The sequence below is a fragment of the Tursiops truncatus genome, chromosome 5, assembly GCF_011762595.2.
Source record: "Tursiops truncatus isolate mTurTru1 chromosome 5, mTurTru1.mat.Y, whole genome shotgun sequence".
Lineage (NCBI taxonomy): Eukaryota > Metazoa > Chordata > Mammalia > Artiodactyla > Delphinidae > Tursiops > Tursiops truncatus.
The window spans coordinates 64,018,073-64,030,493 of NC_047038.1; the positions used below are offsets into that span (position 1 = coordinate 64,018,073).

The 12,421-nt window shown below is 36.2% G+C and overlaps 1 protein-coding gene and 1 long non-coding RNA gene across 6 annotated transcripts in view; one reads left to right on the forward strand and one right to left on the reverse strand.

The window, feature by feature from the left end:
• Positions 1-12,421, reverse strand: part of PDS5A (PDS5 cohesin associated factor A) — a 127,276-nt gene that overhangs the window by 41,251 nt on the left and 73,604 nt on the right. For all 5 annotated transcript variants that reach the window (XM_019928308.3, XM_019928309.3, XM_019928306.3 and 2 more), the window contains exons 14-17: positions 12,066-12,147; positions 10,804-10,852; positions 10,433-10,572; positions 2,912-3,027 (exon numbers count right to left, since the gene is read on the reverse strand). In XM_019928308.3, the coding sequence (XP_019783867.1) occupies positions 2,912-3,027; positions 10,433-10,572; positions 10,804-10,852; positions 12,066-12,147 (387 nt within the window). The remainder of the gene's footprint in view (positions 1-2,911; positions 3,028-10,432; positions 10,573-10,803; positions 10,853-12,065; positions 12,148-12,421) is intronic.
• Positions 2,938-10,020, forward strand: LOC141278772 (uncharacterized). The gene is made up of 3 exons (XR_012331967.1): positions 2,938-3,053; positions 3,425-3,625; positions 9,296-10,020. It is a non-coding gene; the product is annotated as an uncharacterized lncRNA (long non-coding RNA).

Here is a 12,421-nt window from a genome sequence, read left to right on the forward strand (position 1 = left end):
GTTTAGAAGGGTGATATGGTATATATCCCTTTGATTTTCTCAGACCTCAAGATGGCCAAGTGGTATCTAGTGGGCTCCTACTCAGCTAGGCCAGTCACCTCTAGACTTGAGCAGTTTTCTCTGCTCAAATACTGTAATTTTCTTTGTGTACCATGATGTGGTGTGGAAGGACTATCCTATGCCCTTCTCAATCCATAGCAATCTGGATTTGTCCTTGCTAACCCAAAGAAACTATTCCGGGCGTTGTAGTGGTTTTCTATTTTCTAAATTCAGTGGATATTTGAATTTACTATTTAAATCTGGGCAGTATCTGACCCCTGATCTCTTTTGACCATGCCTTCTTAAAAAACATCTTTTAATTTAATAAATTCCTTTTCTTCTGCCAGCCTTTTAATTGTTAATATTCCTCAGGATTCAGTCCTCAACCTTTCTCTTTCTAAATTTTACCCTCCCCCCAGGTTTCAATCATTATTACAATCACTACTTCATTTTCAACCACTATCTACAGACCAATAACTAACTGTAGCATGCATATGTGTATTTGTATGTACATAAGTCTGGGGGAAATACACTAAAATAAATAAATATATTTTAAAAAGTTATACTTAGAATGATTTTCTACTATTCTCAATGCTTCCTTCCCAAATCCTTCATTATGGCTGAAGTACATGCAATTTTCTAAATAATTCTTGATTCCTTTTGCCTTTGTTCTTTTGTGTCTGCTATTTTTCTTCCTAGAATAGCTATTAACATTCATTTAGCACTTAACTATGTGTGAGGCATTATGCTAAGTGTTCTACATACGTATATGTTATTTAAGCCTCTCAAAAACTTCACTTAGTAATTATTATTGTTCTTATCTTAAAGATGAGTAATTTAAATAACCTGCTCAATGACACAGGGCTAGTGGCCTGGTCTGCTCTTCTGCAATCTTCACCTGGCTGATCTCTATAATTCCTACTGATCATTCACTACCCATATTATGTGCCATCTATTTCAGGAGCCTTTTCTAATAACAAATACATTTCACACAATTCAGGTTAGGTAACTCTCCTTCCCCAATTGCCCGATGTACTTTAAAAATCACTCCTCTAAAGGTATGTTTAATGAATAAATAAACCCTTTGTTTGCAATTTATATTCCATGAAAATTTGGTTACATGGAAGGAATCTTATATGACATATATTTCTCAGTAAAATTAATAAATTGGAATTTTGCATAAAATTAGTCCCTTAGACATCCTAACCGTAAGTTAGTTGGTTTTTCTGAGCCCAAACAATCATGACACTACTGAAAAAACTGAGTTTTTGGTCTTTTAAGACTGGAGATCAAACACTAGCTTATTATAATTTAGTAAAGTAATGAAACTCTGTGAGGCCTCATGGAGACAAATACCAAAGGCTTCCTGATGCCAATTATATGTCTCTTTCAAAATCAATATGCAAAGGAAAGAGTGCCTACCATTTCCTTGATTTACCCCATTAAAACCAAACGGTATAGAGCAAAGGACACTGACACTGAAAATAATAAATCTCAGTTTAAGTTATGGTTTTTGCTATTACCCAGCTGTAAAAAAACTACCTGGTCTCTCTCAGAACCTTAGCTTTCTTACTTGCAAATAAGGAAATTAAAAGATAAGGAGATCTTAGCTTAAAAAAACAAGAAAACTCCACAAAAAAACCCCTACAAACATCACCATTACGAGCTTAATTGTGTACCCCCAAATTCATTGTGTTTAAGTCCTAACCTCCAGTACACCTCAGGATGTGACTGTACTTGGAAATAGAGCCTTTAAAGAGATAATTAAGGTAAACTGAGGTCAAATGGGTGGGGCATAATCCCAAATGATTGGTGTCCTTATGTGAAGAGGAGGTTAGGAGACAGACATGTGAGGAAAGCAAAGAGTTATCTCTGCATCCCATGGAGTGAGGCTTCACAAGAAATCAAACTCGCTGATACCTTGAATCTTGGACTGCTAGCCTCCAGAATATAAGAAAATAAATTTCTGTTGTTTAAGTCACAGTCTGTGGTCTTTTGTTATGGCAGCCCTAGCAAACTAATACAATTGGAATTTCAATACAACCAAAGCAGTGATTCACATAAGATAAAATAACTAACAGCTAGAACCAGGTCTCCTAATCCAAAGAAAAGAGAATCAATAAATGCTATTTAGTTACCCAACATAAAAAGATATGTAGATAATCTACTGGAAAAATGGTTAGTGCAAGGGAAAAGCATTCTCAGAAGTTTACAACAGAAAATCATTAGAAACAAGTGAAATGCATGAAATTATGGGAACAGTTAATTAAAAACAATAGCTGTCAATGTCTATTATGCTAGTCTGCTTACTTTTTGCATATTATCACTAATTTTCACATTCATATAACAAGATGTTATACTCATATTAAAGTTAAAAATAAATTAAAAACTCAGATAAAGTAGGGCCAAAAAACTGGTAAGTAATACACGTGTTTAGAAAGCAGATTAGTCCAGTGGCAATCTTGTGCTACCTTCAAACTATTATTCTGTTTTTCACATATCTCAAGTGAACAGTAATATAATACACACTAAAGAACACTATGTGGCCATGAAAACTGTTAAGAAAACTCAAAGGCTGATGATAGCCTATAGATTTAAAATTTTCTTCCTTCTCATGTTCCAGGTTTTCTTTAATGAGCACATACAAGCTAAAAATAAACACAAGAACTCTTAAAAAAATCAACAGTGAAGCAAACCAAAGATCAAAAAATGAACTTTGGTCCTTCTTTCAACTTCAATGATATATGCTTCTGCCTTTAAAAAGGTGTACAGGAAACCTTTTTAGGTCTCCTTGGGGACCCAGAATTTAAACTTACAATACTGTAGTTTCAGATTATATTCTATTTATGAGTGAATATATTTCCTAGCTTACCTGATGGCTTCTGAATCAATGTGCACAGGTGCAATTCTTTCCAACAGAAATTTGACCATTTCTAGAAAAGGATTTGTTGGCTGCTTAGGATTTGCAAGTTTCCGGGCTATTTCTCTCTATAAAAAGGAAAAGAGTTTTTACGGTAAGTATCATCCTCTTTCATGTTTTTCAAAATAAAAATGATCACAGGCAACAAAAGCATTTAAAGATTCAAAACCATCAGGCGTAAAAAAGCCCTTTTCCTGCTTTACAGCCTGACTAAAATGATATACTCATTAGGCAATCACTAGAAAACCTGGACTGTAGAGAAAAGAAAGGGGGTGACAAGGTATGATTTATGCCCTTTGTCTCATATTTCTCCCATAAAATTAATACCTTGTAAACAATCTTTTTAATGCTCTACTTTTGAAAAAATTAAAACAATTTATACTTTCATGGGTTTCATTGGTTTATTTCATAGTTTGAAAAAATACTTTTATTTCAGTCAACAATTTGCTTTTTTTTTTTTTAAAGAGGGGAAGACTTGTAAGTGTATAAAGTTTTTCAGCTCTGGAAGAACACAGTTGAGTTCAAAGACGGTGGCATTACATCAAAGAGCTCCTACAAAGAAAAGATATTACTGCTGGAACTTTCTAAAGAATATAAGGACTTAATGTTTGTAAAGACTGAGTTCTCCAAAGACAAGGTTAAATTTACAATGTGCTGGGCACTGGGGTAAGAAATTTACTTTAATAACAAGGCTTTTAATTGACTATCTCTGATGAATAGGTGAAAAATGTTAGCTGACAAGATAAAGCATATTATAAGTGCTTTCTGAACTATAAAGCAATAACAAATGATAGTCACTCTATTAATTTTTTGTAAAAAAAATTTTTAAGGATATTTGTCCAAGGGGATAAAGGAGAAAGGAAAAATATTTCTATTGTAGTTTCACTAACATCTTGACACAAATTAACTATAAAGGTCACATTAAATTAGATACCACCCATATTTGTTATTAGAGTGTAAATCCAAAGGACTGAGATTCTGAAGAAAATTTATTAGTCACGAGGAGATGCTTGATTTATTTTGCAAGCTGTAATTAATCAAGCAAAATTTCAGCATTTGAGAAAATAAAAATATTTTAGGGAGTGCTTAGGCCTTATATACTTTGCTCTAAACCACAGATACACATTTAAAATCAACTTAAATACTCTACTTTTTTTTTTTTTTTTTTTGCTGTACGCGGGCCTCTCACTGTTGTGGCCTCTCCCGTTGCGGAGCACAGGCTCAGCGGCCATGGCTCACGGGCCCAGCTGCTCCGCGGCATGTGGGATCTTCCCGGACCGGGGCACGAACCTGTGTCCCCTGCATCGGCAGGCGGACTCTCAACCACTGTGCCACCAGGGAAGCCCCTCTACTATCTTTTGAAATCAGACTTATTTTGTGCAGGTCTCCCAAAGAGGCGATTTTCCCCGACTTCGTATAAAATATAGTTGCTTTAACATAAGATAAAGTCAAGTGATTGTCTAACAACAAATATGCCACTGGAAAATTGCTAGGCAAACTATATCGTCAGTACTAAAAAATGTAAAAACTAGGCATTAGGAAAGAGTTACAGTAATACATATATAAGCATAAGAAAAATAAAGGAAATGCTAACAGGAAAAAGAATAAATCACATTTAAGCACAGTAATAGCACTATATAAAATACACCAATGCATGTAAATAATAATATTAAGGCACAGTTTTAAAAACCTGACATTTTTGTATTCCCATGTAACAATCTTACATTTAAGTAGTCCTTCAAACCATATTTTATGTATGTAATATTTAGGTAATCTCTTATAACAATTATTTTAAAATAATATATGTCATAATCATAAGTGATACTGGGGATAAGCAACAAGCCAAATTAGTATGTGGCAAGTAAGCGGCAACAAATAAACAGTTTCCTTGTTTTCTTTACACACTCCAGAAAAAAAAAGGGGTACTCACACATACTTCTAATACACAAACAGAAACATATACCATATGTAACCCTTTTAGGAAATGACGGCAGAAAGAGTAAGAAAATTAATTCTTTCTATATTCCTGACAATGCTTCAGAAATTTCTGATCAAATCTATGCTATCACTGCAGATTGATATTTACTAGTTACACAGTTACTAGTTACAATTACATAAGTTGTTTAGAATACTTAAGCACTCTTAAGGTATATCAAAGAAATAAGGAAATAGCCCCTATTCTCAAGCAGTTTATAATTTACTAATTTGTTATTACAAAAAAATTTTTAAAGCTTTAAAAAATGCTGCATCTATATATCTCCTTTCTTTTTCATACATATCTGCTTTCTCATTCTGACAATAAGAAATACATATTTGTTTAAAAAAAAAAAAGTGGACTTCCCTGGTGGTGCAGTGGTTAAGAATCTACCTGTCAATGCTGGGGACACTGGTTCAATCCCTGGTCCGGGAAGATCCCACATGCTGCAGAGCAACTAAGCCTGTGTGCCACAACTACTGAGCCCACGTGCCACAACTACTGAAGCCCACGTGCCTAGAGCCCATGCTCCACAACAAAGAGAAGCCACTGCAATGAGAAGCCCACACACTGCAACGAAGCGTAGCCCCCGTGTGCCACAACTAGAGAAAGCCTGCATGCAGCAATGAACACCCAACACAGCCAAAAATAAATAATTTTTTTTAAAATTAAAAAAATTTAAAAAGTTAAAAAAGAAAGTATTCTTTCACATACACGGTATTTCCTCTTGTATAATTTACTGCTTTCCTAGCTAATAAAAATGATTCCTGACGGACTTCCCTGGTGGTCCAGTGGTTAAGACTCCATGCTCCCAATGCAGGGAGCCCGGGTTCGATCCCTGGCCAGATCCCATATGCCGCAACTAAGAGATCCCGCATGTCACAACTAAAAAAAAAAGAAGATCCCACATGCTGCAATGAAGATACCGCATGCAGCAACAAAGATCCCATGTGCCAGCAGTGCAGCCAAATAAATTAAAAAACAAAGGCTTCTGCATTAAAAAAAAAAAAGATTCCTGAAAGGATTTGGATTATCAATATTTTTCTGTAGCTGGAATCAGTAAACTAGATAAAACACATCTCTCACAAGAAATAATTTCCAAAGGTTTAACTTTCATGTTAGTGACCTATTCTTTTGGATTCCTGGGCCCAATTCCAACATGGTGAACAGGGGCGGGGGGGGGGGTGTTCCCCCGCCACCAACAAGCAATTCTCTGCACACAAGCAGAGCATACTAAAATTCAATCTCTACCCCTCACCCGCCCAACTCTCCCACTTCAGATGCCAGTAGCAAGCCCAGGTTTACCTGTACCTCTAACCAAATGACTATAAATCAGAGGTTCCCACAACCCCCATCCCTTCCTTGGGCTCAATTAATTTGCTAGACTGGCTCACAGAACTCAGAGAAACATTTTCTTACTACTGCTAGATCACTGGTTTATTATAAAAGTATATAACTCAGGAACAGCCAGATGGAAGAAATGCATAGGACAAGGAAAGGACGAGCTTCCATGCTCTCTATTCGCTTGCTACTCTCTGCAAATCTCTACATGTTCACTAAACCAGAAGCTCTCTGAACTGTGTCCTTTTGGGGTTTTATGGAGGCTTCATTACATAGGCATGATTTGGTGGCACAGCGGTTAAGAATCCACCTGCCAATACAGGGGACACTGGTTCGATCCCTGGTCCAGGAAGATCCCACATGCCACGAAGCAACTAAGCCCGTGAGCCACAATTACCAAGCCCGCGTGCCGCAACTACTAAAGCCCGCACACTCTAGGGCCCGTGTGCCACGACTACTGAGCCCGCGTGCTCCAACTACTGCAGCCTACACACCTAGAGCCCGTGCTCCACAACAAGAGAAGCCACCACAATGAGAAGCCCGCGCACTGCAACGAAGAGTAGCCCCTGCTCGCCGCAACTAGAGAGAGCCCGTGTGCAGCAACGAAGACCCAACGCGGCCAAAAAAACAAACAAAAATTATATTAAAAGAAAACAGGAAGCATTCTATGACTGTTAAATAGCGTAAGTTAGCATCTCTCTCTCCTTTTGTTTTTTTCTTCTCGACCTCCTCCAGGAGATATAACTATGCTAATACATACCAACAAGGCCTCAATCTCAGATTTCTAAATATAACTGCTGGAGGCTACATATACATCATTATCTTCTCCTATCCCTAAAGTATCTCCTCTGATATCCAGTCATCCCAACTAGAAATAAAGCAGTCATTCTTCATATACTGGTCTAATTCCTACTCATCCTTTAAGATTCAACTCAGGAATGACTTATTCTAGAACAAGCTATTCCCATTTCCACCCCTGCCTGGGATGAAGCGCATGATTCTATCAGAATATTTAACACACTGTATTCTCTATTGAAATATTTGCCTGCCTCTGTCACCTAAACAGCAACTTCGGTGAGAGAGCATGTATAATACAATTTACTAAATTATGTAATGAATTATAATGGTGTAGGCTTGACCAAAGGACAAAATATACTTTGGACTTCTGAAGACACAATGCATATCCAAATAATCCCGCAAGGAAGGTTTTTCTTTAAAGTATAGTCCGTGAACGACTCATCAGAATCACTTTGAGACTTTGCTAAAAGATGGAGATTCAGGACCCCACGCTAGACCTATTTTAATAATTCTTAGTGTTTGTCATGTATATGTAACATCATAAGAATTACTATCTATTTACATCCTATAGGGCAGTGCAAGGGGCCCTCTAGTAGGCCGTACATAAATTTTAATTTTATCTTATTCATTCAACAATCCAATGAGGTTGATAATATTTATAGGTGAAGAATATGAGGCTCAGAAATGCTGAGTAACTTATTAAAGGTCAAATTGGTAGTAAATGCTGAAATTCAAACCTAGGACTGTCTCAAATGCTGAATCAACAATATTCCTGGAAAATCTTAAAATTTGGGAACCATGGTCATAGGAACATGCTAGAGGATAAAATAGCAAGCAGAGCTGAAGCTATGGCAAATAAGTGGTCCTCCACTAGAACCAAGGTGTGGAAACTCAAAACCTGAAGTCCAAAGAGAAAGCAAATCTATACAGCACGTATTTCAATACCATTGCTCACCCTCTCACTATACCATCATGTATACTCGCATTAATCTACGGTATGTGTCTATTCATATTCCTCGCTCGAAGTACTTTCGCTAAAATTTTTTAGGAATGGGATTGAAACAAAAGGGGAAAAAATATCAGATCTCCACTCCTACTAACTGTTACTGAGGAAAAAAGGAATGTGGATATTAAAGGATATGTATAACTAATAACAATAGCCTTTGCGGAGAAGGACAAAATGATACAGATGTTCTGGGAAACAGCAAAACTATTCTAACGGTGGTTGTTTTCCTGAGCATTTAAAGGGTATTACAAATCCTACTTTACACATGAGAACATAGAGGTAAAGTTAAATAATGTGCTCAGAATACACAATGCTAATGTAAGCTAAGAGAGAAATTACTGTGAAACCATTTACCAAAGAAAATGAACTAAAAAATACGAAGAGTAGAAATTTTCCCCTCTGGAACAGAGTTCTTTTAGCCATTTGGTGGCCCATTTCTTAAATATCCTCAGAATAACCTCCCCTCCAAAAAGGTGTCATTACCATGCTCTTTCCAGTGCAAGTCCAGTCCTCATCTCCACCTTCCTGCTTCCTACAATCAATTCATCCTGAGATGTTTTCCTTACAACATCTGTTTTACATATACATTTTGGATTTGGTAACTCTTAGATATTTCTGTTCTGACAAATAGTAGGAATTCATGTTAGTACCATTTCTCAAACTCAAGCTCAAGTCTTATTTTTCTCAGACCAAAAAATACCACTTGATTGTTCATTCTCAAGGTCCACATTTCTTGAGCAGTACTCAGTCTGTACTGGTTCTTGCAAACAATGATGAAATGTATAGAAAGAGCACTATTGAGGGTCTGTGAGATCTGGACTCTACTTGCAGCACAGCCACTATAACCAGCTGTGAAACACTGGATGAGAAACTTCATCTCTTTAAAATTCAATCCCTACCTGTAAAATGAAGTGGTTAAACCAATTCTCTCTGCATTTTTTTCAAGCTATTTCATTCTATGATCAATTATATTAGTAGATGCCCGGCAGAATACAGTATTCTGGAACTAGAATTCTAAATGCCGAAGAAGTAAATGAAACCTTTAAATGTTCTCAGCAAACCATCCTGTTCAGAAGTGCAAAGAGTGAAGCATTCTGGGCACCTGGCACAAGCACATCCCTAGGCCCAGTGGAAGAGTCCACTGCTTCCTTCCCTAAACTGGCTTCCTCCCACCTGTTCCTGATTACGCCTTTTTTTTTTTTTTTTTTTTTTGCAGTACGCGGGCGTCTCACTGTTGTGGCCTCTTCCGTTGCGAAGCACAGGCTCCGGACGCACAGGCTCAGCGGCCATGGCTCACGGGCCCAGCCGCTCCGCGGCACGTGGGATCTTCCCGGACCGGGGCACAAACCGTGTCCCCTGCATCGGCAGGCGGACTCTCAACCACTGTGCCACCAGGGAAACCCGACTCCTCTTTTAAGATCCACTTAGAGACCCTATATCCCTACTAGACTGAAAAAAATACATACTCCACGTTCCCAGATGACTTTGTATATACATCTATTATAGTCCTTATCCCTTATCACATATTTAAATAATTATCTTTCTAGAACAAAGTTAGACATAAATAACTGAAATGATTTTCTTTCTCTTATTCATCTCTGTAAGCCTGGTCGCAAGCACAGTGTTTGTCATATATGTGTAATACTATAGAAATGCAATTTATTTAAATCCTAAAGGGCAGTCTAGGGCCATGTATCTATATCTATATAGGATATCTGTATCTATCTCGTCTTAATAATCCTGTGAGGTTGTTAACATGTAGAGATGAGAAAAATGAGTCTCAAAAATACTGAACTTACTAAAGGTCTCACTGGTAGTAAATGGTAAATATGAAATTAAACAGAAACGGTCTCATAAAATGCTAAATAAATGAATGGATGAATTTTTCCTTCCTGATATTGTCAACAATTGGTTTTCTCTATAAAATAAAGAGTCTAAGAATAGAATGAAGACAAAAGCCTAAATAGGAATTACTTTATCTATAAATGCGTATATGCCAATGTAACTATTGTTGATTTACCTACTAATACATGGGAGAAGAAAATACACACACAACACACAAAAGCATTTAATTTACCTAATGAATGTCTACTAAATACAAAGCATTTTATCTTGCTCAATTCCTAGGATCAATCTCCCTGGCTTAGTTCTCTAGTGTTTTTCCTGGAATTTGGCTGACGAGTGGTAAGTAAAGAGAACTAAATTGACCACAGATATACTCCTAGGTAATTCAGAGCTCACAGTATTGTTAAACTCACACAAATAAAATAATCTATGTAAAGAAGGCTTTAATGAAATGTAAGTTTCTATAAGCAAAGCTAGGAGAACAAATATAAAAGTATAATTTACTAACCACACAAACATCTGCCTGTTTGCACGAACAGGTTGGACTGATTAACAACTCCAACTGAGACCGCAGTTTTTCATCATCACCAAGGACTTGGTTAAATTTCTTCACAAAATCTTGTGCTTTCCCAGGGTCAGGCAAATTCTCTATAAAATTCAAAGAGAATCAATACTACAAAAGAAAAACCACTAAACTAAAAGCAAGCTGTCTTAAAAAATACTGCTGAGGCATCAAAAGATAATCAGTCAATCTGGCTCTTAGAAATAAAATTAGTAAGAAAAGGATTACTTTTTCTTACTTAGTATTAAATTGATAGTCCCCCTGGGTAAATTATTTGATGTCTACTATATACCTACGGAGTGAATAAACATACTCACTTGCTATGGTCATCAGTTTTCCAAACATGGCAGAACAGTTAGCCTCAGACTGAAATTTAAAACAAAAACAAAAGCTGTCACATGTGCTACCAAATTTTGGTAAGAAAAATATATCCCTACTAGATATATTTTTTTAAGTTAAAAAAAAATCCATCACAATATACCCACTAGCAAATGGCTTACCATATCTACACCCTATGTTGATGACAAAGAACTATGAAGTACCCACAACTATTAAGTTAGCACAAATAGAATGAAAGGAGATGCCAGCAGGAAGTTATTTAAAAATTTTTAAGAGTATATAGCTTTCATAGGAAAGTTATCTTGCCAGGAGACTGAACAGAGAAGATAATGAAAACAATTATCATATCAAAATTACTGTGAAACCATACACCAAAGAAAATTAAATAAAAATGTGGAGAGCAGAAAAATTTTCTTTCTGAATAGAGTTCTATCAGCTATTTTGTGGCCCATTACTTAATATATCACCTCCCCTCCTACTGCCCTTTCCTCCATTACAACAAGAGTATTATTTTATTATTGAATCTGCATGGTCCCATGAACCACCCGCTTTTGTTAAAGTTTTGTTGGATCACGGTCATACCCATTCATTTGTATCTCTGACTGTTTCTGCACCACAAAGGCAGAGTTAAGCAGTCATGGAGACTGTATGGCTGGCAAAGCCTAAATTTTTACTATCTGGTCATTTACCAAAAAAAGTTCGACAACCCTTGCTTGGGCCACTGAGGGGTCTCTGTGTATGGTTCCCTGGTTAAGAACACCTATTCTAGCAAATATGTTTAGAAATATATTAAGAGATTATTCAAATTTCTTTTATCCACCTTCCAGAAAATGTTGGGCAGTATTTCTTTGTTAATTTGACTTTGGCATATTCAAAGGATTGATACCTGATTTGATACTGACTCTATAATAAAGGACCAAATCACAGAGCAAAAAACATTTATGACTTCTAATTTTATATTAAGGTTTAATTCTAATGATTTGATAATTGATAAACTATAACTTCTTAGTGTCTAAATACTTGATAAGTTGGAAAACACCATTTCTTTGCTCATGCTGGAAAATAAAATTTTGTTATATTCATGTGAAATGCAAATTTAGCTTGGATAACCACAGAAATTGTTTAACTGACATGTGGAAAACAAAACACGTGAAATACTTTTTGCTTGCTTCATTATATATGACTATAGAAAAATGAACAATGACTAAAACTGAATTTAAATAAAACACCATGAACCTACCGTAGGCTGCTTGTGCAAATCCAATAGTTCTCGTACATGACTTCTAAGCATGTTCTGACACTTCCACATTTCATTGAGAGCCCTGTAAATAGTTAAAAATATGAAAAAAAATACATAATAAAACAATACTGGTAACTACTCAACCTTACTACTTCTCTTACACCATTCTTCTACATCTACCTAAAATTTTAAGCACCAGAAAATTTACTTATTAGGATTAACAGAGTTTAGTTTAAATTACTTAATATAAGGCTTCTTATGAGAGAAAATATTTGAGAAGTTTCTAAGGATGAACAGGATCATGCCAGGTAAACTGAAGGAACTGAGACAGTCTAAGCAGAGGAAGCCAGAATGTT